Genomic DNA, 26,030 nt, shown 5'->3' with positions numbered 1-26,030 from the left:
GAACAGCCGCCAGACCAAGATGGCCAGTCCGTCCTGCACACACCTTGTACAACTGATGTTCGCTCTGCTCGGCCCCCCTGCGGATTGAAAAACGCGCTAAATCCATGCTGACTCAGATCAGGGGAGGAGCCGAAACTTGACGCAGCAAGCCGCCTTTTCTAAAGAGTTTTTATAGGGGACTGAAGCGATCACAAATTAATGAATCAAATATTCTTTTAGGGAGGCTGGGCAGAAGCTCAAACCCACCTAAAAGGGCCTAGTGACGCCCCTGGTAAGTCGTAATTTTGTCATAAGTAGTAAGTCGTAGTTATGACTTGGTAAGTCGTAAATTATGACTTAGTAAATCCTAAATTGTAATTATGTCATAAGTAGTAAGTCGTAATTATGTCGTAAGTAGTAAGTTGTAATTATGTAAGTTGTAAGTAGTAAGTCATAGTTATGTAAGTTGTAAGTTGTAAGTCATAATTATGTAAGTTGTAAGTAGTAAGTCATAGTTATGTAAGTTGTAAGTTGTAAGTCATAATTATGTAAGTTGTAAGTAGTAAGTCGTAATTATGACTTGGTAAGTCGTAATTATGTCGTAAGTAGTAAGTCGTAAATTATGACTTGATAAGTCGTAAGTTGTAATTATGACTTAGTAAGTCCTAAATTGTAATTATGTCGTAAGTCGTAATTATGCCGTAAGTCGTAATTGTGTAAGTTGTAAGTAGTAAGTCATAGTTATGTAAGTTGTAAGTTGTAAGTCATAATTATGTAAGTAGTAAGTCGTAATTATGCCTTGGTAAGTCGTAAGTCGTAATTATGTCGTAAGTAGTAAGTCGTAATTATGACTTGATAAGTCGTAAATTATGACGTGGTAAGTCGTAAGTTGTAATTATGACTTAGTAAGTCCTAAGTTGTAATTATAAGTAGTAAGTCGTAATTATGTTGTAAGGTGTAAGTCAAAATTATGTAAGTTGTAAGTAGTAAGTCGTAATTATGACTTGGTAAGTCGTAATTATGACTTAGTAAGTCCTAAGTTGTAATTATGTCAAAAGTTTTTAAGTCGTAGTTATGTCGTAAGTAGTAAGTCGTAATTATGACTTGGTAAGTCGTAAATTATGACTTGGTAATTTGTAAGAATAAAAACACACAAATATACAAACACACACACACACAAAGGTATGACGCCACAGAGAGCATTTCTTATAGAATTTGGCAAAAAACTGCCACAGATGCAAAACAAAGATGTAAAATACTCACACAGGTGTGCGCACCACACACACACACACACACACACACACAAACACAGACTAACACACAAAGACACAGTGAAACTCACACACACACACACACACACACACACACACACACACACACACACACACACACACACACACACACACACACACACACACACACACACACACACAGAAAGACAAAGTCACACACACATTCAAACACAAACATGGACACACACACATTTCCATTCAGTCAAATATCTGTCATTTTGTAAAAACAGACATTTCAAAATGCATCAAAAACTTCTACTATTTGAAATAATATTTATTTTTAATGTCCTTTCTAATGTTTATATAAACATAAATTCACAAAATGATGTTGTATAATAATGAAGTACTGATGTTGAGCAGTTGGCCACATTTAGTGAAATGAATGGGTCTCTGCTGGTCAAAGTGATTTATTTCCTAAACTGTAACCATAAATCTGTTCTTTTCTAAACACCAAATGGCTGAATGCAACACATAACATCTAGATCAATATCTAAAAACAATTTAAATTTCAAATTTAGTTCATAATTTATGTGAATTTTTCATAAAAAAATGATATTTTTCAGGCAAGCTAATGGTGTAGTTGAGGAATTGAGTGGTAAACTGATTTAAAAGTACTTCATATCTCCCAAAACACAGCATTAATGTATAGATGGGAAGTAAATGAAAAAAATGATATATTATTTGTATCATTAAAAATGCATATATTTTTGTAATCACTCTTTGAATCTCTGGGGTCATTTTCACCCCCAAGGGTCTATAACGTATACAGGAAATAGGGTCTTATGAGGGTTAAAACGGTTTGAAAAGATTCACACACATTGTCTCTGAATTCATTTTTTTTATATGCTAAAGAAATCTTAACATACATTCCAGTTTTTAATACAATATTTAACCACAGCTTTGATCTGGTAATCCCGGAATTTTAGTTATTGTGTGTCATCAATGCAGTAGATTAAGGTTATGCCGACTTAGCCAATATAATGCAGTTGTTAAAATGATCTGCAGAAGCTTGTCATGACATACTAGGGATGCACACGTCTGAAAAGCTAATAAGTAGGCATTGTTCAATAAGTAAGAGGTGCAACATCACTTTCTGAATGTAATATTAAAACAAGCATCCATGTCCATTACACTTGCACCATATGACAGGTAAGTGTCAGAGTTTGCTGCTTTTATAGTGGCCACCCACAGTTTCACTGAAGAGAGGAGCCATATGGTTATATTTGGGACTGATGTTCATGTGGACAGATACAGTATATGGATCTTGAAAAATGATGCGATGCAGGTTTGAACTTTCCTTCTGGAAATCTTCAAGACTCTTCTCTATTCTCAACACCCCATCACACTTTCCATACAAATCCACTTCCTCTGGGTACAGATCATCACCTACATGTCAGAAAAAGAGTAACTTTTAAGAGTTCAATGCATAAATACAATGATTTAATCAAATTTATCTACATTTGTAAATTGTTATTGAAAGGCCATTGTCACTACACTCACCTACACAGCGATTTCCAGGACAGGGCCCATCCCAGTCCCAGACTAAAATGCATGTTTTTAATAACAAAAAAAACATCTTAACATATATCAGTGCCATTGTTTTGTCTCAGGGTGGACACCAGTTTTGTTTTTTTCTAAAGTATGTTTGTAAAAACTACTTAAATATCCTAATTTAACTAAGGCCTAGTCCTGGATTAAGCTAAATTATGTCTTATGGGCCTTGTTTCCATCAAAAGACAAAACAAAAATTTTCTATTCAACAAAAAAATGACCTGGCAAGACAGAGATTTGGAAGTTGTCAAACTTCAGGTGAATAGGCAGCCACTGCTCGCAGCCCTCCAGAGACCTCTGGGAAGCAAAGCGATGAAGATCTTTGAGAGCTGGAAACCGGCACATTCGTCCTAGGTCATAAAGCTGGGGTGGTGCTATCCATATTTCCTTTGATTTATAGCGGTTCAGCACTTCAGAGGGAGTGGACCACTGCAGGACAGTACGAATGTGTTATTAATTGAGAATGAATTAATCACAATATCAATTATCACAATAATTATTAATATGTGATGCCATGTGAAGCTTGTTCATTAAGGCTTGACTCCCAGACAGTAGGACTATTAAAGGAATAGTTCACCCTAAAATAGAATTTTTTTCATAATTTACTCACCATCATGCCATCCCAGATTTATATTAACTTTAGGTATACACAAACTAAGTTATTTTTATTAAATGCCTTACTCGATATATAGATATATAGAGCACATCCATCATAAAAGTAATTCAGGCTAAATTCTCATTTCATAAAAAAATCTCATAGGTTCTTACACTGTAAAAAAATACTTTGCTGCCTTAAAATTTTTTGTTACAACTTGTAAAATTTAGTTGAAAAAAGTAAACTTAATTTTATAAGTTAAAACAACTCGCCTGTAGTTATAACAACTCATCTCAAGTCAAGATAAACAATAGCACGTTGAAATGACCCGTAAATATGAGCTGATTCAACAAAAAATTTTAAGGCAGCAAAGCACCTTCCACGGTGTATGTGTCTTGGCCGGCCATATATTTTGTCATGCAAGAACACGCAAGAACCAATGAGATTTGAAGTTATTGATGCGTCACCACATTAGAAATTTAGCAACCAGATAATCTTGTTTTGGTTTCATATCCTTAAATAAGCAAAAAATATGAATCCTTTCTTACACACATCTATCGTTTCACATATAATAGAGTCATTTGAATTACTTTAACGATAGATGGGTGTGTTTTTAGAGCTTCAACATTTTAGGATCCATGTAGTAGTTTGTTTCAGCTATTCAGAAACAAATACACACACGGGATCCCATGTGGGTCTTTAGGACACAGTAGGAACTTTATCTTTATATTTGATAATTTCATAACTTTTTCTTTACAAATGTTTACAGTCTGTGCAATTTAACTACCTTATGTCTGAATCAATTTTAAATATAAAAATGTATCTTGATCACAATATATTATAATGCTCCTGGGTTCAGATCATAAGTCTCAAAATATCTGACCTTAAAGTGAACTATTTCCTTCTCGTCTTGAAGTGTATGTGGAGTTTCCTGTAAACAACAGATGTAAAAAGCAGTGTCGTATCTCCTGTTTTTGCCTGGGTACACTCCTGTGGGAGTCAACCAGTTCCCCCACTCATGCAGAGCCCAAATGTTGGGCAAACACTGCAGCTCCTTGCACATCTTTATAAAATTGGCAGGGTCACTGATAACTAAAGATCTCCATTTGGTCAGTACGTCTCTGTCCCATCGTTCGCATAACCTGGTAAGGGCTGACTGGCTGTCACCGTCATTTGTATTACCTGTGTGTACATTAGTGTGGCTTTCCTCGGGTTTGGGAACCACTAGGAGTACACCAGACTCCTCAAACGTCTCTCTCACCGCACATATCCTAAAAGCAACGTCTCCTGGTATCGGAGATCCCAGTTTAATTCTGTCAGTGGCAAAAATAGGTGGTCTGGTCTCTGGCGGCTGTTTCACGACTCCTATGCCGTAGTTGGGCGCTTTAATGAAGGATTTAAAGATCTCCTGCCACTCGCTTGAGAAGTCGGACGAATCCACCAACCCCCCGGGAAACACATAGGCGTTGGGCATAAACCCGCTCTTACCGCTTCGTTTCAGCAGCAGCACTTTATAATCAAAGGTAGATGTTTGCGGTAAAGCAGTAGTAAGTTTATCCAGACCTGCTCTGAGACAGTCTGCGGTCTGAGTGTGTCTTATTCCGGCGGTCAGGATTACCGTCGCGGCCTCCCTCCAGTGTTTTAACGCTGTGTTCATTTTGATCCTTTATTACATGTTCATTCATCAAGTCTGTCACGCGAAAACTTTTAGCCAACTTTCGCCAACTGAACGTAACAGGACGTGAAGGACATTACAGAGACAAGATGTGTGTTTTTCTGTATATTTGAAGAGCGCCATCTACCGCAAGGGATGAACAACGATTGTTTCTAACTTTACATTGCATTGAAAAAGAAGGGCCCCATTCACTCAATCCACACCCACTTAAAGGTCCCATATTTCTAAGCTTTTTAGAGTTTTATTTTAGGTTATGATGTCCTTAAGAATATATATTTGCAGTTTATGTACCAAAAACAATCTATATTTACAGCTCCTCTTTCAGGAGCTCTGCTAAAAACAGGTTGTTTTGGCCTGTAATAATTAATATTCATGAGCCTCTCTTCTGATAGGCCTGTTGTTTTATGAATGAAATACAGTTGAAATAACATTACCCATGGAAGTACACAAATGTTAGACAACAAAAGAAACATGTAAATTCGCTAAAATAAACAAATACTGGGAAACATCTTGATATTTAGTTATATTGTATTGCTTGTTTTGTCTATTAATTGTCTAAATAATTTTAAGTGAACTGGATGCTGCTTTGTAAGTTTGATGAGGTCTCAGGTTGAGAAACACTAGCCGTTTCTCAATGTCAAGGTAGGATCCTCGGAAGCTAGAATTTCGAGGATGCTACGTCATCGACGTCCGTCGAAGGACTGTTCCAATGTCGAGGATCCTTGAAATTTCAGCCAAGGACTGAGTCCTTCGTTCGAGAAATATCCCATATACAGGAAAGGATGCAAATTTGTATCCTTCGCGCTCTTCACGCGCTGAAATCACCCACAATCCTATGCGCGCAGCACCGAAAGCACACCTTTCAATCACGCAATGACGCAATGACGTGCACTTTCTAGCCTGTTCCATTTAACGTGTTCTCCGAATGCTTAAAAGGAGCCTCGCCTAGCCTCTAAAGGAAGTGACTTGAAAGGACTAGTCCTGCCAAGGAAGTATCCTTGACATTGGGAAACGGCTACTGATCTAAAAAACTGCCTTTAAAGAAGTAGTTTTCCACAAGAGGGCGCCTGACGGCCAATAATCTGAATCCTCTATTTCAGGGCTAGTCAACTGGCGGCCCGCGGGCCGGGCCAAGTGTGGCCCGCCAATCATCTTTATCCGGCCCGCCGGTCACCTTTGGCCGTTTCTCAATCGGAAGGCTGCAGCCTCCGGAGGTCGCATATGCAGACTGCATACGTCATCAAGATTAAGTTAACTGAACATTACATTCACAAATCATAAGCATATTACAACAATTTACGATTAACTAAGAATAATAGTCAACTTTATAATTGTTAAAATTCTGAAATAAGACTTAATGACGTATGCAGCCTGGAAATGCGACCTCCGGAGTCTGCAGCCCTATTGAGAAACGACTATAGTCTGATTTAAATTCAGCGTGGTAACTTTTACCTTACCACTGTACAAGACAACACAGAAAGGGGCTGTGTGTGGTGCCAACCATCTGCGGGTGTGTAATTATCTGATCCAATTCGAGCTTTGGATGCATTAAAGAAAATAAACTTATGCGACTACACCGCATGTGACGCGGCGACCGGAAGTGATGTATTTCAGTGTGTTCCAATCAAAACTGTGTGCAAAGTTAAAATTATTAATTATTGTTTGTTTTACTTTATAAGTAACACTTGAATACTTTAATTACTGGTAAGTAAATTATTAACTATACATATTTTCGTAGATTAAAGGTTCTCTCCCATGACAGATTTACGATTAAACTACATTTTCATTACGCCACTAGGGGGCGAACTCCCGACAGTTATATCTGTATGTAATGTACAATGGAAAGGCTGTTTAGCCTATATATCTATAAAATATTAAAAAAGAAAACATGTAGTGAAATTTTAGTCATTAGGAGAAGGCTATATGTTGTGAGTAATTGACATGTAACAATTAATGAAAGTAAACAGTTATAAACAAAATATGTTTAGGAGTGTTGATCTCTTACACTTTTACTATTAACATTTGGCTCTTACATGTTAAACTGCAATTGTTTTTAAATATTAATAAAGAAAATATGAGTTTTCAGTAATTAAAAGGCTTTAAAAATTTTTTTTTTTTTTAAATGCATGTTTTTAATGTTTTTTTTCCCAAATATACTACAACAAAAGTAACAAAAACGTCAACACCACACACACATATATGGTAAAAGTAAAAAATATATCAAAAGTAAAAAATAGGGGTAAAAGTTTGGCCCGCGTCATATTTACAATTTTAAAATCTGGCCCCCGAAGAAAAGTAGTTGAAGACCCCTGCTCTATTTGGTCACATTTAAAGGGGACAAACCATGAAAATCTGACTTTTTCCATGTTTTAATGCTATAATTGTGTCCCCAGTGCTTCTATCAACCTGGAAAATGTGTAAAAGAACAACCCAGCAACTTAGTTTTGGTAAACCGTTCTCTGCAAGCATGTAAAAAATAGGTCATTGAAATTTGGCTCCCCTTGTGATGTCAGAAGTGGATCTTATTATAATAATATGAGACTGGAGTCTCTGCAGAACAAAAAGAGGCGTTTTCCAATTTTGGGGTGTTTTTAAAATGAAATAGGTGTTAAAAAATAATTATGTATGGCTTTCAGGGCTTCCGTACTTTTTTGATTGGATGGTTAAACGCCTAATCCAAGTTTGAAAACGCCCCAAAAATTGGAAAACACCCCTTTTTTTGTTCCGCAGAGACCTATACTTCAATAATACCACCCTTAATCTGCACTATCCAACGACAGCATTGTCATTTAGTGCAGTGGTTCTCAATTCCAGTCCTCGGGAACCCCCTCCCAGAATGTTTTAGATGTCTCTTTATGAAACATCTGATTTCAATCATCAGGCTTCTTAATTAACATACTAACAAGCTGATGAACTGAATCAGGTGTTTTTATATATAGACATCTAAAATGATCTGGGAGGGGGGTTCTGAGGACTGGAATAGAGGGTATGCATTGACATCACTTTTCCACGTGACCACGCTGGAGCTCGCCCTGTTGAGTGGCAAAAGTTCAACAAAATGGCTGGTTTTCTTAGCAGCTGCTGTGAAAATGCCAGTAAAACTGACTAATATCAGTTTAAATTGAATTTAGTTGGACTTGATAGCAGAGTCGGACAATACTTAGTTACATTTTCCAAGTATCTGGGCTTTATTAGGTTGTTTGTATTGGGAAAAATTTTACTTCACTACATTCTAAAGCATAGAATCATACTGTGTATTCTTTAATATTTCATATTAAAATTGATTTAATATCTAATTACATAAAAATTGTGTACTTTTACTTGAGTAAAAGTACGTTGATGTACTTAAATATTAAATGTAACTTCTCCTTTCGGTGTTTTTTTGCAGTCTGTAAAACGATAGCTCTGAATTCTTGTTAGTACAGTCTATTGCACAACAGCTTTTTCCTATTCCAACGCGTTTTCACCATTTCGCCGATGTCATGCTGTACTTTAATGCCGCCGCTCTGTCTTTTGCCACTCAGTGGGCGTAACCGCAGTCCCTTTTGCCAACGGTGATGTCATGTGCATAACCTCTATTGAGAACCACTGATTTAGTGCAGAGATCAGCTCATTTGCATTAAAAAGGACACACGTAAAAACGGCACATTTTTGCTCACACCTATAAAGTGGCAATTTTAACATACTGTATATAATAAATTATCTATATTGTATTTTAACCTAACTTTGCATAAAGTAACATACTCTAGCGACACAAAAGATTTATTTTACATCTTAAAGTCTTGTGAAATGGCCCTTTAAATGTTTACATTCAACACAGTCTCACGGGAAGTCGTGTTATAGTAACGAAAATTTTTGATTAATTTATTCGTGTTTGATGACACGAATTTCCGCTGTTTTTCGTGTCTCTGGAGACGAATGTCTTTTTCGTCCTTCCCAGCACGAATTTCTATCAATGGCTGTTTGTGTCTGTGGCACGACTTTCTTTATCGTGTCATTTTATATTTTGTTTTCTCATCGTTGTTTCCTATTTTCAAATCACCGCCGCCTGGGGCTAGGGCCAGATCCGGGGTTCGCGTTAGGATGTTATTTTTTGCATTGGTTTCTACATGTTTTTCGTCCGCTTTTAAAACTATTCTCGCCTGGAGTTGGGGTTAGAGCTGGGGTTGGGGTTAGTAAGTCGCAGAAAGTGATTCTAACCCAAACCCTAAGCGACAATGGTCAAAAAATAGAAAACAACGAGAAAACAAAATACAAAATGACACGACAAAGAAAGTCGTGCCACAGACACGAACAGCCATTGATAGAAATTCGTGCTGGGAAGGACGAAAAAGACATTCGTCTCCGGAGTCACGAAAAACAGCGGCAATTCGTGTCAGCAAACACCAACAAACTAATAAAAAATCTTGTCACTACAACACGACCCGCCGTGAGACTGGGTTGTTACATTAATTTATTTAGTTAACGCTTTTATCCAAAGTGACTTATAAATGAGGAAACTTTTAACATTTTATGGAGCCAACAATATGCGCATAGTGCACAAAACTGCATTTACAGGGAGTGCAGAATTATTAGGCAAGTTGTATTTTTGAGGATTACTTTTGGTATTGTGCTTTTGGTCAATTCAAAATGTTAACAAACCCTCAAATCTGAACATTTAAGTAGTAAAAGTGAAATTTTGGCTTTCTTAAGAGAATGTACATCATTATTAGGCAACTATTAGTGTGCAGAATTATTAGGCAACTAAATGAAAAACAAAGATTTTACCATCTCACTTGTTTTTTTTTCAACTGTTAAAGTGAGAATAATAAACAAACTCTACATTCACAAAAAAAAATTAATAAAACAATAAAAAAAATATAGACTCAGTGACCAATATAGCCACCCTTCTTTTCGATAACAGTCATAAGCCTTCCATTCATGGATTCAGTCAGTTTCTTGATCTGGTCTGAACCAACATTTTGTGCAGACGCAACCACAGCCTCCCAGACACTGTTCAGAGAGGTGTACTGTTTACCTTTACTGTAAATGTCCTGCTTAAGAAGGGATCAAAAGGTCTCAATAGGGTTTAAGTCAGGTGAAGAAGGGGGCCATGGCGTTAGTTTTTCACCTTTAAGGGCTTTACTGGCCAGCCATGCAGTGGAGTACTTGTGATGCATGTGATGGAGCGTTGTCTTACAAAATAATCAGTCTTCTTGAAAGATGCAAACTTTTTCCTGTACCACTGCTTGAAGAAAGTGTCTTCTACATTACAGGCAGGCAGGCACAGACAGGTATCATTAAACATGAGCTTGTTGGACCTTTTGGGTTGAAAATGGAAATAAAAACAACTCTCAGACCTACTGCCAATTTTTAGAAGACACTTTCTTCAAGCAGTGGTACAGGAAAAAATCTGCATCTTTCAATAAGACTTTTTTATGCAAGACAACGCTTCAGCACATGCATCAAAGTACTCAACTGAGTGGCTGGCCAGTAAAGGCCTTAAAGGTGAAAAACTAATGACATGGCCCCTTCTTCACCTGACTTAAACCCTATTGAGACCTTTTGATCCCTTCTTAAGCAGGATCCCTTCTGAAGGTAAACAGTACACCTCTCTGAACAGTGTCTGGGAGGCTGTGGTTGCGTCTGCACAAAATGTTGGTTCAGACCAGATCAAGAAACTGACTGAATCCATGAATGGAAGGCTTATGACTGTTATCGAAAAGAAGGGTGGCTATATTGGTCACTGAGTCTATATATATTTTTTTTATTGTTTTATAAAAATGTTTGTAAATGTAGAGTTTGTTTATTATTCTCACTTTAACAGGTGAAAAAAACAAGTGAGATGGTAAAATCTTTGTTTTTCATTTAGTTGCCTAATAATTCTGCACACTAATAGTTGCCTAATAATGATGTAAATAGAAATATTCTCTTAATAAAGCCAAAATTTCACTTTTACTACTTAACTGTTCAACTTGCCTAATAATTCTGCACTCCCTGTACAAGTAAGCACTTAAACTCTATTAATCCCGTAAAAGGAAACTCATCCGCCACTACACATTACAAAGATACAATAGACAAAAACATCAGACAACATACACGTGCATACAAAATTACACATAATCATTAAAAAGCCTAACAGTTAACAAAACGCTCTGTGAATCATTGGGAATTAGGCCTAGTTTTTCACTGAATGTCATTTTAGGTCCACTAAAAATACTACAGGAACAGAATGGGTGAATGATTTTACGAGATATTTGGAGCCTCGTGATGAAAGATCAGCTGTCACTCATTTACGAAGGTGGCGGGAAAGTTCACACATTTACCAGAAGTGACAGGCACCAGGCTAGGGGCTATCGGGTATTTAATAATTCGCCCTTCTGAAATCATGATTACAAGCTTGTTTTTTTCAGGTGCTTTGTTGTCAGAAAGAATGGAGAACACCAGTCATACGTTTAGGGAAAATGTTATTTAAACATAATATACTACTTCAAAGATAAAAACGAATAAAGCCCTGTCACAGCTTAAATCTTTCTACCATCCCTCATTTTAAAGTTTGAGGCCATCCAATCTCAAGGTATTAAAAATATCAGAACTTCCCAGAGATAAACATGACATCAAAGACTGTACTTATGTATTTAAAAACTATTTATGATATTTCCGAGAAAGCACATAAAGGTAACAAAGCCTTAAAACTTTCAAATGCTTTCCCAAGATAGTTTTCTTATAGTTTCAGTATAAAACTTGTAGAAGTTGATGTAGGAACTTGTAGAAGTGGAACAAAACAAAAGTCTCTAATTAAAGTAATTTTAACAAACGGCATTTTCAATATTTATCAAATTTTAATTTCATGATTAATACATTTGAATTTAATAAAGTTCAAAAATATTGCTATTTGGTTCAATGTTAACAATAACAGAATTAGAACATCTAAATTACTAGGACTGTATCTAGGAATATAAAGTAGTGTATGTTATTATGTTATTAACCCTGTTATCCAGTATGACTTATAATGTATGCAAAAACAACACAAGGCACAACAGCAGGAATTATAAAAATAATAAAATAAAAAATATGTCCATATACAGCCAAAGTCCCTTTAAGAATCCTCTACCAACATGTCCATGTATTAGTCATCTGTCTGGCTATAATATCCGTTTCTTTTCTCCAAGCTGAAATCTGTTAATCAATCTTTTCTGTTGGCACGACTTCCAGAAGCAGCTGAAGGTGCATGGTTAGTGGACCTGTAAATATACTTGGTTAATGATTAGGAATTAAGTGCTAAGTTTGTAAAGAGAAGCTTTTTAAGACATCTAATCAAATACTCAGAGCTGTTATCAGGTCACCAATTAAACCATTTTTATTTTACTACAGTCGCTGTGTCTGGTACTTACTCATGATGCGGTGAACCCAGTCGAATTTGAAGTGGATGAATGGTACATATAAAAGAAGGCCGCTCACTATGAACACTGTGCAGTACAGGTACTCAAGTTCAGGCTTGTCTATGATAGGAGCAAGTACGAGGTAACAGGACACAATTACCACCACGACAGGGATGATTATAGGCACCTATGAGGAAAAGAGATGCTACAGTTTAGTGTTAGTTTAGTGTTAGCATTCCCAGTATTCATTTCTGTGCATTGAAGACTGTGAAGGCTTTCAAAACTGATGGGTCACCATTACTTATGTGCTCTAACCTTTACAGGTCTGTGAAGCTCCTTTCGAGTAAATCTCATAACGATAAGCGCGAGACATGTGAGGCCGTAGAAAAGCCACTGAGCAAAACTGAAATAATTGATGAGAGTGTTTATGTCTGCTGGGATGATGTAGATGATTGACAGGATGCCCTACAAGTCAGATAGAAACGATTCAAAATACTTTATAAAAAAAAGCTAATAAATAGACAATATATTTTTTACTCATGAACAGAAAATAACAAAGTGTGTTTTTAAAAAGTTGTGTTGGTAATGGGACTTACATTAAACATAAGAGCTGGTGCAGGTGTGTAACGGTTTATACTGATGTATGACAAGATGCTAACCATGTGACCTTCCCGTCCTGCTACGTACGTCAACCTAGAGTCATACCAACAGTAACAGTCAGAACCATTAAACAATTTTCAGCATCAGTTGAACTTAATTAATGTCATTTTGCAGTTGGGGCCCAGATTTTACACATCAAGTGACACCCAACACAACCCCAACTAAAATCTAAATAAAACCAACTACTAAAAAACAAAACAATGAAATAAAAAAATTCTAATTATATTTTTGTTGCACATGAACGACTGCATCATATTTGATTTACTTTTCATTTATTTGTTAATAGTTTTGAAGGGTAGCCTACTACACAACCCAAATACCACAGAGTTCATATAAATATGGCTTTTAATCTTAGCAACAAACAATATAAAACAGGCCTCCAACCCTTTAAAAGTTGTTGAGCATATTTATTTTTCTTATTAGCATATAAAAATAAACTTACATGCATTGTATTGTTTACATTTGGCATTGTTTTCACTGTTGTCTGTCGACCAAGTTTTAAGGCAATGAAACACCAACAAGGGGCGGTTTCCCAGACAGGGATTAAACTAGTCCTAGACTAAAACATTTTTAAGAGCTGTCCAAACTGAAAACAACTTGAACTGACATATCTTAAAATACACCAGTGCCCTTTGTTTTGCCTCAAAATGCACACAGGTAACGTTTTTAGTAAGGCATGTTTGTTAAAACTAGTTATATTTCCTAATTAAACTAAGGCCTAGTCCTGGTTTAAGCTAATCCCTGTTCGGGAAACCACCCCCAAATGTTTTATACATAGGCTACTGTAACTTCCTTACCTGCCTGCGGTAAAACAGCTCCCATTGGCTGCACCAAACGTGGAGAAGACCACAAATAAAGGCACAACCCAAGATAATGGGTACAGCACTCGGTCACCAAAAGTCTGTGGAGCAACCAATGATTTAGCAAATAAATAAGTATACAGTACCTGAATATACTTTATTTCTATATTCATTCAATAGATTAATAGCAAACTTATCAAAAATATAGAATAACAAATTATTTTGTGACTAAAAGAAGACAAAAACTATTATATTTTATCAACTGAAGTTTAGTCACCCTTTGCCTAAAATTTGCAAAACTTAACTCGTGGCATTTATTAAAGGTCCTGTTCTTTCTGTGTTTTTGAAGCTTTGATTGTGTTTACAGTGTGCAATAACATGTGTTCATGTTTCACGTGTAAAAAACACGGTATTTTTCACACAATTTACTTATCTGTATAGTGCTGTTTTTACTGTCCTAAAAACGGGCTGATGTCTTCCTTTTCTCCGTCCATCCTTCAGAAAAATGACATGAGTTCTGATTGTGTAGTTTGTTTAGTGTGTTGTGATTCGACAGCAGCTTAGCTTAGCAAAGCCGCAGCTGGCAACTGGCATATTCCTGTGGGCGGAGTTTAGTCAAAAAAACTGTTCTACTGACGTCATTAAAGCAGGAAGTAGAGGGCTGTAGTCCAAACCGGACGTTCGCTTTAGGCTTTGAAAGGGAAATTCTGTTAAAGAAAATATATTGCCTGGCAGTGAACTTTGAGCTTTATCATTTACAGGTATTATTTATGCTATTATAGCAACATTACACACTAACCAAAGTTTGAAAAATGGGATCAGAAAGAACGTGACCTTTAAGAAGCTTCTTGAGGTATTACCCTGAGATGCATTTTAAACAATACTGAGGGACATCTATGCTGTGCTCTTGTTGGCTGTTTTTCCTTCAATACTGAGTCTACATCATCCATTTCAGAAATATTTTTATCTTAGCTTTCTAATGAAATAAATAAATTTTTTTGGTACAACTATATTTTTGTCTGCAAACGAAATTTCAAACATTTAAGCATACACATACAAAAATTATAGGAAACATTTCAGTCAAGTGTTTCCAAAGTTTTGTCCGGTAGTGTAAATGTATTAATAAGCAGCTAAAGACCAAAAAACTAATCAAGATTATGTATTTGTCACAAACTTACCACAGCAACAGCAGGAGATTGCAGAAGTTCAACAGGGGTCATGACACTGAAATATGCAAGGTTGACAAGTACATAGCACACAGTAACCAAGGGAATTCCAATAATGATTGCCAGGGGGAGGTTTCTGTTAAAAAAAGAGTTTCATCAACACAATAAAACATTCACTAAAACCCTATTACATGAGCACATTACATAGGGTTAAAATGTTCACACATACAGTTCTGCAGCATTACATAATACACGTGTTTTAGCAAAGCAAACCTTTCACATCAGATTTTCACTGTCATGTATCACCTGTATGGATTCTTCAGCTCCTCTGTAATGAAGTTAAGCTGATTCCTATAAAAAGATAAAAGTGTCTACAAAATATCTCAAAGAATTAAAAGTAGTTTTACAAGCATTTAACTATGTTTCTTATTTTAGCATATACAGCCACAGTAAAAAATAAAAGACCACTCGAATTTTGCTTTAATCATCATTTCTACATGTATTATGATTGTTTCAGTCCATTGTCTGTTGAATTCTAACAAAGGAAAAGCTCAGAAGTGACAATAAAGTCACCCAACAGCAAATTTAAAGGAACAGTATTTAAGAAATGTATATCAATTAATCCTAAATTGGCCCTGATATGTCATTAGACATTAAGAAATCATTTTTATTTCACATACTTATATCACTGACAACAGTGGTATGGCCTGGATATTGTCATTAAAAAGTGGAGTTGCAGCCCTCAACTGATGTTTATGTTGTCATTTTGTGTATTGGCCACCAGTTGTGTGATTGCAGTACCAGTTTTAGCCACAAGTTTTGTGATTGCAATACCAGTTGCAATACCAATTTGGCCACAATCCTACATACTGTTCCTTTAAAAAACTGAGAGCATGCCAAGAAAGACCCATAAAAGATGTGATAAAAAATCATGGTTATTCCATCAACTATACATTTTTGAATTGTGCTAAAATACATGTTATAACATTAGCATTATATATATGAAGAGTTTGGTTCCAAAACGCAATAAATCCATTTTGACAAATTTCGGTAAAAACGTGTTTTCTATACCAAGAAAGTGACAAGATGAAAACCACTATTTTCTGTTACAAACTTTCACATAGCATCTTTAGGTTATAAAAACATAAAAAATTCAAATCCATAACTTGATTTTTAAAGATTTATTATAAAAACAAATTATTTTTTCCACAAAATGCTTTTTTTCCAAAATGCTATAAATCTATTGAATCAATATATAAATGTGCATTCATCTTTGCCATGATATATTAATTTAGTTGAACAGTGGTATACACTGATAAAAATAAACATTAATGGCATTAATCAAAACCCTTACTTTGTTATATTAATGACACTGTCATTGCTGCAGTATACTTGACGCCGTCGCTTAACATTTTTCAAAGCGATCCGCTGTAAAATGTTTTGGTCCTGCTCGATTTTTGTTGACTTTGAGTAAAATAATGGAAAGTTTTTCATAAGATCCTCTGGGGTCAATGTGTTAGAATCACATAAGCTTCACAGATGCTGTCGGGAGAACAAGCACCCGTCTCCCGAGTGCCTCTCGCATTGGATGTTGATGACTTACAATCTTTCCCGTCACAGAAAACCATCACAAGTTTATCAATGCCATTAAAGTATTATTTTGCTTTTGTTTGTTTGTTGATCACGAAGTACAAAGTAGATGACGAAAACTACGATTCTGTGTACTCAACGCGCCGCCATTGTTTGTTTACATTGCGTTGAATGGTGCGCTGTGATATGTGGAGCGGATTTATTGCGTTCTGTAGAAAAGGAGTGCTGTATATTGCGTCTTGGGGAAAAAGAGAGAAAAGATGACAGAATAACACTGCGGATATTGGATTTTGTGTAAAATTAAGAATTTACTTTTAAATACTGACCTGATATAATACTGATTTTGGCAGTAACCTCATTTTTTTTTCAAAAATGGCGTTTATCGCGTTTTGGAACCAAACTCTTCATAAATATATAACAGAGGAATTTCATTCTGTGAATGATTCCCAGGGCTGACGTACAGTAAAGGAAAAGTCTATCAGATTCCTGGAACATTGCCAAATCCAAACACATCTAATGTGTGTTACATGATGCTTATATGGCATTTAAAGCAATGTTTTATGAGCTAAACAATAATTTACCATCCGTCATAAGCCCAGAGACCGTTGTAAAAAGCAAGGCCAATTGCTCCAAATGATGTTGTTGCCCCTGCAAATGGATCTTTAAGATTCTGTGTATTCCCTAAAAAAACACAATAAAAGAACATGTTTTATTGACCTTTCATTAAACATTTACAAAGCTTACCTCACATATCGAATCTCTGGCCATAGTCTACACTGAGAAAAAAATGAATGTTTGACTACACAATTAAACACCATTACTTCCTAATCAAAAGAACTGATCTCAGTTTATTTTATTAAATAATAAAATATATCCGTCGTTGTCAGTGTCCAAATAGATCAGATGACAATAAGATATCTGATATCATCAGATGTAAAGAGAGATACCTTGAGCCAGCAGAACAATGCCTGCGACCACTATGACAACAATAATCAAGAGTTTGGCTGCTGTGAAGAAGTTCTGCACATTGGATGCCAGCTTCACACTCAAACAGTTCACACTTGTGATTAAAACTGATGAAAAGAACAGAGACACAAAGTTAAAACAACAGATTAAAGTTATACTCCACATAACCCCAACAAACGCCAATATCTTTCATGTCCAAAGAGCTCCAACAAACACCAATAAGCTTGCACTTTAGCAAATGTCAACCAAAGAGCGTGTAGCTGTTTAAAACTTTGATACTGAGCTGTTTAGTAGTGAAAATAAATGGCAATATGGTTAACACAAGTTTATCGGGCCAATGGAAACAAACCTTTAGAAGCTATTTAATATAAATGTTAACCAAGCATAGACATGTACATACAGATACATGCGGCAGCCAGGCATTTGGTGATGACTTGAGGCGGGGTGCATCCTGGATAAAATGGTGTGGAAGCATACTCCGCACAACTCAATGCAATGATGGCGAAAGATGAAGGCTTTAACACCATAATTGTGGTCCAGGAGTAAAGGTACGCCAGCACTGGCCCAAAAGCCTCCATCAGATATGGATATTCTCCACCAGACTTAGTGATCATTGTGCCGAGCTCAGCATAGCAGAGGGCCCCTGCGCACACAAATGTATAAGGCTTTGTATTTTTCAGTGTTCATATTGAGTTCAGCGAGTACATTACCAAAAGACTCAGTATTAAACTAAAGAGGATTTCTATGTCTTGGGAATTTTTCTGACTTTAGCAGTATGTGACTTTAGCAGAAAGTGTGACTGGGTGTTTCTGAATGAGTGAACATATCTTATTAACCTCATTGACATCAAAAGTTATAATCTCAGCAGTAAGTACTGGACAGAATAAAGGAGAATGAAGTAACTTGATAAAGCAAAAGAAAGATCTTGCAATGAAGCAACTTTTGGACATACTATGTTACATTGTGTTTATGTTAAATACAATTTGTATTCATATTTGCTTTCAGAAGTAATAGCAAGTTAATACGTCAATATGTCATATACGTCAGAGAGATTATAGTGTTACAAAATTGATAGTAATTACGATACATGAAGTTTTATAAATGTTCCCTTATCTTCATGTTATAATGGTTTATTATGCATGTCAGTTTTTATTTTTGTAAACCACTGTAGATAATGCCAAGGATTGTGGATACTGACCGAGAGTAGCCAGCACACCACATGCAGCCCACACACTTAGGCTTGGACCCACTGCACCGGTTCCCTCGAGAACTGCTTTAGGAGAAATGAAGATCCCCGAGCCGATCATTGTTCCTACTATCAGACAGATTCCACTTAAGAGACCCACCTGAAACATATTTAGAGTCAGCAGTGAAAGGTTTGGTTTTTATTCGATAGAAAATGCACCTTTTAATAGTAATAATATTTTTCACAGGTATAGCAAAGATGAAGCCTGTATTTGTACTCTGTATCACTTATATGCCTAGTTAATTTCCCTAAATAAACAATATGCACTATTAAAGTGAAATGTGTAGCTTCCTTGGGAAACTAAAAATGGTTTTCAGTGGCACCACTATGAAAAACTACTATTAAAAACTTTAATAGTGTACATTACATTATGAACATGTCATCATAATACCAGTAAGATTTAATTGGAAACTATTCATCTGGCTATAGTTTTTCATGTCATGTATTCAAATCCATATAGAAATACACTAGAAATGTATTAACAGGTTAAATAGGAGGCACATGAACAGTGTCTTAAGCGTAGACAATAGGGTTTGGAGGAGAAGGGATTACATCAAAAGTGATGAAGGTAGGCACTGCCAAACTAACTCACACTTATACCCTTCACACACACTCATTTATACACGGACTTGGTAGGGTTACTTTTTAAATGGATTCCGTTAGTTACAAATTACTTCATAAAAAAAGCATTCACTAACTTAATCCAAGCACCAAAATATAAAAGTAATGTAATCTGATTACTTTTGGATTCCTTCAAGGTCACGTTATTTATATATACAGACAGATATATATAAGAATACACTGTATATATATATAAAGAATACACTGTATATATATATATCTCCCTACCTATACAGAAGAGATTGAAAAGGGACATTGAGGAGACTACTTATGTTAAATTAAAGTAATAAACCAAGTGAACTGATCCCAACGTGGTACTGAGCTTTTTGTTTTGTGTAAATGTGTTTACATTTTGCATTATTCCTTCTGTTCCACATTTACAATGAAATCAGCTGAAGTAGTAACTTTGAAGTAACTTTAATGACACTTAAATGACTTAATATCATATTGGTGCACTGTAAAAAGGAAAAAAGTGATTTACAGAAGTTAATTGAATTAGTAACCCGACAACAATAAAAAGACGAAAACATTCAAAAAAGGTTTTTCCTCGTAGGTAATAAAAATAAGATTTCAATTATATTTTAATAGGGCTGTAACGATTAATCGCGTGTCCCATTAAAAATGCATGTCTGAAATCGATTCTGAATCGCAAGGCTGCGATTCTGTGTTTCATGCACAGCTTGTGCGTGTACTATGCTATTTTGTCAGTAGGAAGTCCTTATCAATCTAAAATCATTATGAGTCGGAGTCGTTTATAACGTGCATTTTAAAAAGCAACACTTGTTAAACAAAATCATTCAAAATATTCTTTATTATCATGAAAACACCTGAACAATTTGAAGAACAGCGATATAAATATTCCTGTAGACATTTCCTGGAATAGCGTTTGTAATGCTACTTCTTCTGTGGCACAAAGGGAGTTTCTGCACGAGAGCGCCCCCTGGCCTTTGGATGTGCCGGGATTTTACCGCAATTCATTCAAATTCATTAAATGAGTAAATGCATGTGCACGATTAATCGTTACGGCCCTACTATTGAACTTGGACATGTCCCCGGTTTTTATTCGAAAAATCTGGTCACATACTGTGCAGTCAAGCAGTGCTTGAAAATCAGTGTAAACCTTTGTAATCCTGAAAGTATTCCTATTTTTTTACAGAATATAACTGTAATCTGATTATGTTTTTTACGTAACTGTAACAGATTACAGTTACTAGTTATTTGTATCCTGATTACGTATGTAATTTGTTACTCCCCAACCCTGTTTATACAAAGTTTTTGGAAGGAGAAATTTTTCACATTTGTTTGTGTAGTCAAATGAAATGAGATTTTGTTGTTTTATCTTTATTTTTCTCATACTCACATTCTGCTGCAGAGCTGCTGCTTTTGGTTGATCTTGTTTTTTGGCTTCCAGAACCCCTGGGACGCTCCCATTGTGAGAGGCCGACTTTTTCTGCCCCTCACTCATTGCTCACAGAATCCACAACACAGGCTTAAATTTGAGCAGCCTGTAAAGCAGACTGAATAAATACAGACAGTACTATATAATACACTGCATTCATCAAGTTCAGTCCTACTGCGGCAAAAAATAAGATGTATTAGATTTATAGAACAGAAATTACTCTGAAAGACAAATGACTTGCCATTTTTGCACATCTTATATACTTGAACAGCACAATTACCTCAGCTTTAATGCAGACCCTCAGGGGAATATACTATTTACATTTACCTTCACACACTCGAGATTTATATTGAGGTAATGTTTTAAGCAAAATTTTTATCTCTATCCAGATCCGTATTTAGACTCTTTAATTTAGATTTCCTATCTTACTTTATCTTTATTATTGTTATTCTGTATTTTATTATTACTTTCCTTTACACATGTGACCTTATCTGTGAAATACAGGCTAACAACTTAATCTAATTATATAAGGAGCATTAAAATTTAATTCTTTTTATCTTTGACAGGATCTTACTCAATCAATATATTATTTAAAAAGATATTTATGTTATTTTTAGAGAATGTTCTTTACACTGTAAAAAATGATTCATGAGTTACTGTAACTTTAAAATAAACGTTAAAATAACTTAACCTCCTAAGACCTGGATGTCCACATATATGGACATCATTTTTTTATGTTTGCACCATAATACTTAATTCTGTGTAACTGTAACCTGTTGTCCATAAACATGGACAAATACACTGCTTCATGTTCTTAGAAAGATATTTGGTTATTATATTTATTGGTTCTTCCTACAGTAACACCCAAATAGCTTAAATCTGAAAAAAAGACAAACCAAAGCTCGGGTCTTAGGAGGTTAAGCTAACTTTACAGCAATTTATCATTAGTCAAAAAAAATCTTGAAAAGACTTAAAAGTTTACTTTTTTTTACAGTGTATGTAGGATAATTTTATGTAGAAAACAGAAAGTCGCAAAATAATGACCTGGGTTTTTACGTGCAAGGTCACATTTGTATTTGCAGTCTACTGATCAGATCTACTGCTAATTTAACTGTATGTAACAAATAAGCAACAAATTGAATAGGCTTTCTGCCCAGCTTCACTACTTCCTGAACTTCAGCCAGCTCCTTGTTTCCTGTCTACCATTATTGGACAAACTGATTAATCCAGGTGTGTCTGATTATTGTTGTTGTGACTACTGAGGTCAGGCACACCTGGATTAATTAGTTTGTCCAATAATGGCAGACAGGAAACAAGGAGCTGGCTGAAGTTCAAGAAGTAGTGCAGCTGGGCATAAAGCCTATTGAAGTGATATATAGATTGAGATGAACCAAACCACTGTGAATCTGTATTGAATATTTGTATTTTCTTGCTAGGTCGTTGTGTCAGGTTACTTAAAACGCAGGCAAACTGAATGCAAGACATTATAATGTTTTAAGTGTTGTAAAGCAGGTGACTGTAAGTCAAGGTAAGACTGTAAGATTTGTTTACCCTTACACAATAACATCTGCTTCACATCCAATCCAATATCAATTTGTCTCCTAGCAACTACAGTAAAATAAAGATTCAAGGAAATAGTCAAAGGTTCAGTTATACTACAGTTATGAATCACTGATTTCAATCCACAATAATAAAATATATAAAAACAAATCTGCTGGTATCCTTGTTGTCAGATCATATCAGCGAGTGACGTCAACAGAAAAATAAAATTCTCTATTAAAAAGGTTGTGAACTCTGTTGATGAGGTTACACCAAGAAAGAAGAAAGAATTATTTTCTAAATTGTATTTAGGGTTCTGTGCTAATAATTACTTAATTACAATACTTTTTAAATGTTTAATTCTAGCAAACCTAATAAATATACATTTGTATATCAATTTAAAGATTAATACAGCAGCATTGTAATTATTTGGAATTCACATTATAATAAACCAAGTGAAATTAAGATTTATAAATAAACACATCAAACATTTATTACACTAAGGCATAAAGAGAGATTGTTAAAAAATACATATCTTTCAATACTAAAACATCATAGACAAAAACTTTGTTTTATCTGAAAATAGTCCAATAAATGTATTTTTTAGCTCCAGTTAGGCAAGAAAATCTGTACTTTACTTTAAGAATCTTACTATCAGCCTAACAAATTCCAGCGTCACACGAGAATCATGTTTATCTGAAACATAAGACAAAACGACAAACCTGTAAAGCAATCGGTTTTTCCAGAAGATATCCTAAGAGGTTTTGATCCATTTCCAAAGTCATCTGTTTAACAACCAACAGAAGTGGGTGTGACCTTCAATGTAGTCATTGTACTCCTGACTGTGATTGAAGCAAACATGTGACAAGAAGGAGGAGAGAGAGATCAGGATTGGCTAGAGGTGTGCAGGCCCTAACCAACAATACCCCTTTGAAAAAGACACTTGATATGGTTTAGTTGGAAACATTATTAAGACAGACCAGTTCACAGAGCAGTCCCAGATCAAAAGTCCCTTCACTACAAGCTGTATAGCTCAAATATATACTGGCTTGTATATGCTTTAACTAGTTCGATAACATATTCATTAACCAATGCTATTGCCCTAAACTTGTTTATTTCATTTTATAGGTATGACTGGTAATGTTTTGGCACTGTTCTCTTTTAGGCATCTCTCTATTTGTCTGTACAAATACAGGTCTTATAAAAAATATACAGCATGTTGTAAAAAAATACAGTTAATGTGACTGTTAAATCCAGGTTAAAGTTGGACAGGCTTAGTCATGATAAGCATCACTGTTTGATTTCACGCACTGATTTCACATTGATTTCAATCTTTGGCATGACCTTACGCAGTCAATATTAAAGATATCAATGTTATAATTTCACAGAATGCTCTTTACAGAAAACCACAAAAAATAGATTTAACTATGTTTTTACAGACTGGGTCACATATATAAAGTTGACCTGTGACTGCTGATAGTTTTGTTGCTGTAGTACATCAGCTCATACCAGTGTGCATATTTAACCCTGAAGTGAAAACATAATGTATCTCTGTATGCCAGTATAGTTACAGTGAGAGATACAGTGTGTGGAAGACACAAATAAACTGTACTCATGCAAACACTCTTTGGTAGCATCTTTGTATTATATCCTCTAGATTTTTATTACATATAATAAAATATTTATGATAGTATAACCATTTTTGTTACGACTAAACATGCGTGACTGACTTTCCTTGTATCTCTCTCTCTCTCTCTCTCTCTCTCTCTCTCTCTCTGTGCAACATTTTTTGTAAAAACAACAATTCTACCATAAATTAGAAGATAAAATCGCAATACCTTTTGTCTAATCAGCTCAAGCCTTCATGTGTTCAGCACTCTCTGCCTGTCATTTCCAATTTCTGGGCATGCTGAAAAATCAAGATGATAAAAATAAAGAAGTTGGTTATAAAAGTTCTATCCACGTCTGTCTGGCATATTTAAACTATGTTGTACATTAAAATCTGTATCTGAATGATATCTGCCATGTATCTATAAAAGAAGGTACAATTGTAGACTAATGACAGATATGCCATATCTTTCCCCTGATTGCTGCAACAAGCTACTGTATGTTTCAATCAACCAGCACAACATTAAAACACTTTAAGCTTTAGATAGATATTACATTGTTATTATTTAATAATTTTGTCACCAGCAGTTAAAAACAGCTTATAAATGAGATCAGATGTGCTCCAAAAAGTTTTAATCATTACCCTTAAAGGTCTTTGAACTTGTACTGTATCTCTTTCTTGTTTTTTTCCTATGAATCATTTCTAAGCACTGAATAATGTGCTATAAAAATAAACTTGCCATGCCTTTATTAATACATTAAATAACACTCTGAACAAGTGCTCTTACACACCCCGCAAAACTGATGGACAATAAGCATTTACAGGCCTCTTTAGATTTATAGAAGGAATATAAATGATAAAATAAGGCTTACCTTATCTTAAGATAGGCCGGGGTCCACTTCATTTGTAAAAGCAAAACACAGATTGGAATCTACAACTGATACAACACAGACCCCACAATGCACAGACTGAGCTAACAATTAACCCGAGTGTACAAAACTAGAGGGACACTTCTGCTTATTTAACTCATGTGCCCAATAAACACTCCATTAAACATAAGAGGTTAAATCATTAAAAGATCAACTATCACAAACAATTCAATTTACTTTAATAAGGGCATTTAACATAAAATAAAGACAATTTGTAAATGATTATTGATTTCATAATGTTCATGTTTATTGATTTAATCATTTAAAGGCTTGTTCGCACATCATTTACAGTTTAAGTGGCTATAACGAGCACAAATTTGAGAACAATCTATTAGTTGGTTGATGTTGGTGCATTATCAAGCTCTGTATTTGCCACTCAGATAAAGAGAAAATTAAATACAGGAATCGGTCAAGATTCATTACAAATGTAACAGAAATCTACTGCCATTATAATTCTTTTATTATGGTTTCACACTAGTAACAATAAATGCACTATTTATTTATTATTATGATAAATGTTTTTGAATATTCAATGCAAATATTTCTTAATTAAGCGTACAGTGTGTGATGCAATTAAAAAAATGCCATAACCTTTTTAGTTTAGTCTCTTTATTAAATCACATTAAACCATAAAAGAAATTAATCCTAAGAGATACGAAAGACTTAAGAATAGGCATGATGTCGCTATCTGACTGAGAGCCCAAAAAGGGACATAGCTGACCTCACAACTACATATTAATCTAGATAAGGAAAAAACTATAACTCTAAAACAGATGACGGGAACTTTTTCAAGGCTTTTGTGTTCAGCAGGAATTGTAAATTCTTCAGTGTTTGAGGTTATCAGCTACTGCGATGAGTATGCCATAATATTATTCCTGCTGGTTCTAAGATTTATCTTGAAAAAAAGCTGTAAAAGATGTTAAACAGTTTTTACAGCATATTTGCCTTTCATAAAAACCTGTCCTTTTTATATAACCAAAATGCAAGTTTATGTAAATTAAAAGTAGGGGAGAGCGAGGCACAACCTAACTCTTTTTGGTTTTGGCTCAATC

The 26,030-nt window shown here is 35.2% G+C and overlaps 2 protein-coding genes across 4 annotated transcripts; both read right to left on the bottom strand.

Moving 5' to 3' along the window:
* Window positions 1-2,089: 2,089 nt before the first annotated feature.
* nudt19 (nudix (nucleoside diphosphate linked moiety X)-type motif 19) lies at window positions 2,090-5,209 on the bottom strand. Its single transcript, XM_073859058.1, has 3 exons — window positions 4,301-5,209; window positions 3,044-3,251; window positions 2,090-2,657 (listed from the first exon to the last, which is right to left on the bottom strand). The coding sequence occupies exons 1-3, from the start codon at window positions 5,072-5,074 to the stop codon at window positions 2,428-2,430; spliced, it is 1,212 nt and encodes a 403-aa protein (XP_073715159.1). The 5' UTR covers window positions 5,075-5,209; the 3' UTR covers window positions 2,090-2,427.
* A 5,862-nt stretch (window positions 5,210-11,071) lies between these two features.
* On the bottom strand, window positions 11,072-24,349 carry slc7a9 (solute carrier family 7 member 9). 3 transcript variants are annotated; one of them, XM_055206125.2, is made up of 14 exons: window positions 24,279-24,349; window positions 23,163-23,282; window positions 20,863-21,019; window positions 18,834-18,981; window positions 18,036-18,278; window positions 17,617-17,742; window positions 17,251-17,350; window positions 15,386-15,430; window positions 15,092-15,215; window positions 13,911-14,014; window positions 13,050-13,146; window positions 12,769-12,918; window positions 12,466-12,640; window positions 11,072-12,315 (listed from the first exon to the last, which is right to left on the bottom strand). In XM_055206125.2, exons 3-14 carry the CDS (start codon window positions 20,965-20,967, stop codon window positions 12,254-12,256), a joined length of 1,479 nt encoding a protein of 492 aa, XP_055062100.2. In that variant the 5' UTR covers window positions 20,968-21,019; window positions 23,163-23,282; window positions 24,279-24,349; the 3' UTR covers window positions 11,072-12,253. The 3 variants fall into 3 exon arrangements, with proteins under 3 accessions (XP_055062100.2, XP_055062090.2, XP_055062094.2); XM_055206115.2 differs by having other exon boundaries at window positions 20,863-21,007; XM_055206119.2 differs by lacking the exon at window positions 24,279-24,349 and adding an exon at window positions 23,421-23,439 and having other exon boundaries at window positions 20,863-21,007.
* Window positions 24,350-26,030: the final 1,681 nt, after the last annotated feature.

The sequence above is a fragment of the Misgurnus anguillicaudatus genome, chromosome 21 (genome assembly GCF_027580225.2).
Source record: "Misgurnus anguillicaudatus chromosome 21, ASM2758022v2, whole genome shotgun sequence".
NCBI classification, from domain to species: Eukaryota; Metazoa; Chordata; class Actinopteri; order Cypriniformes; family Cobitidae; genus Misgurnus; species Misgurnus anguillicaudatus.
Note: the sequence above shows the minus strand (reverse complement) of the source record. Positions and strands in the feature narration are given on the sequence as shown.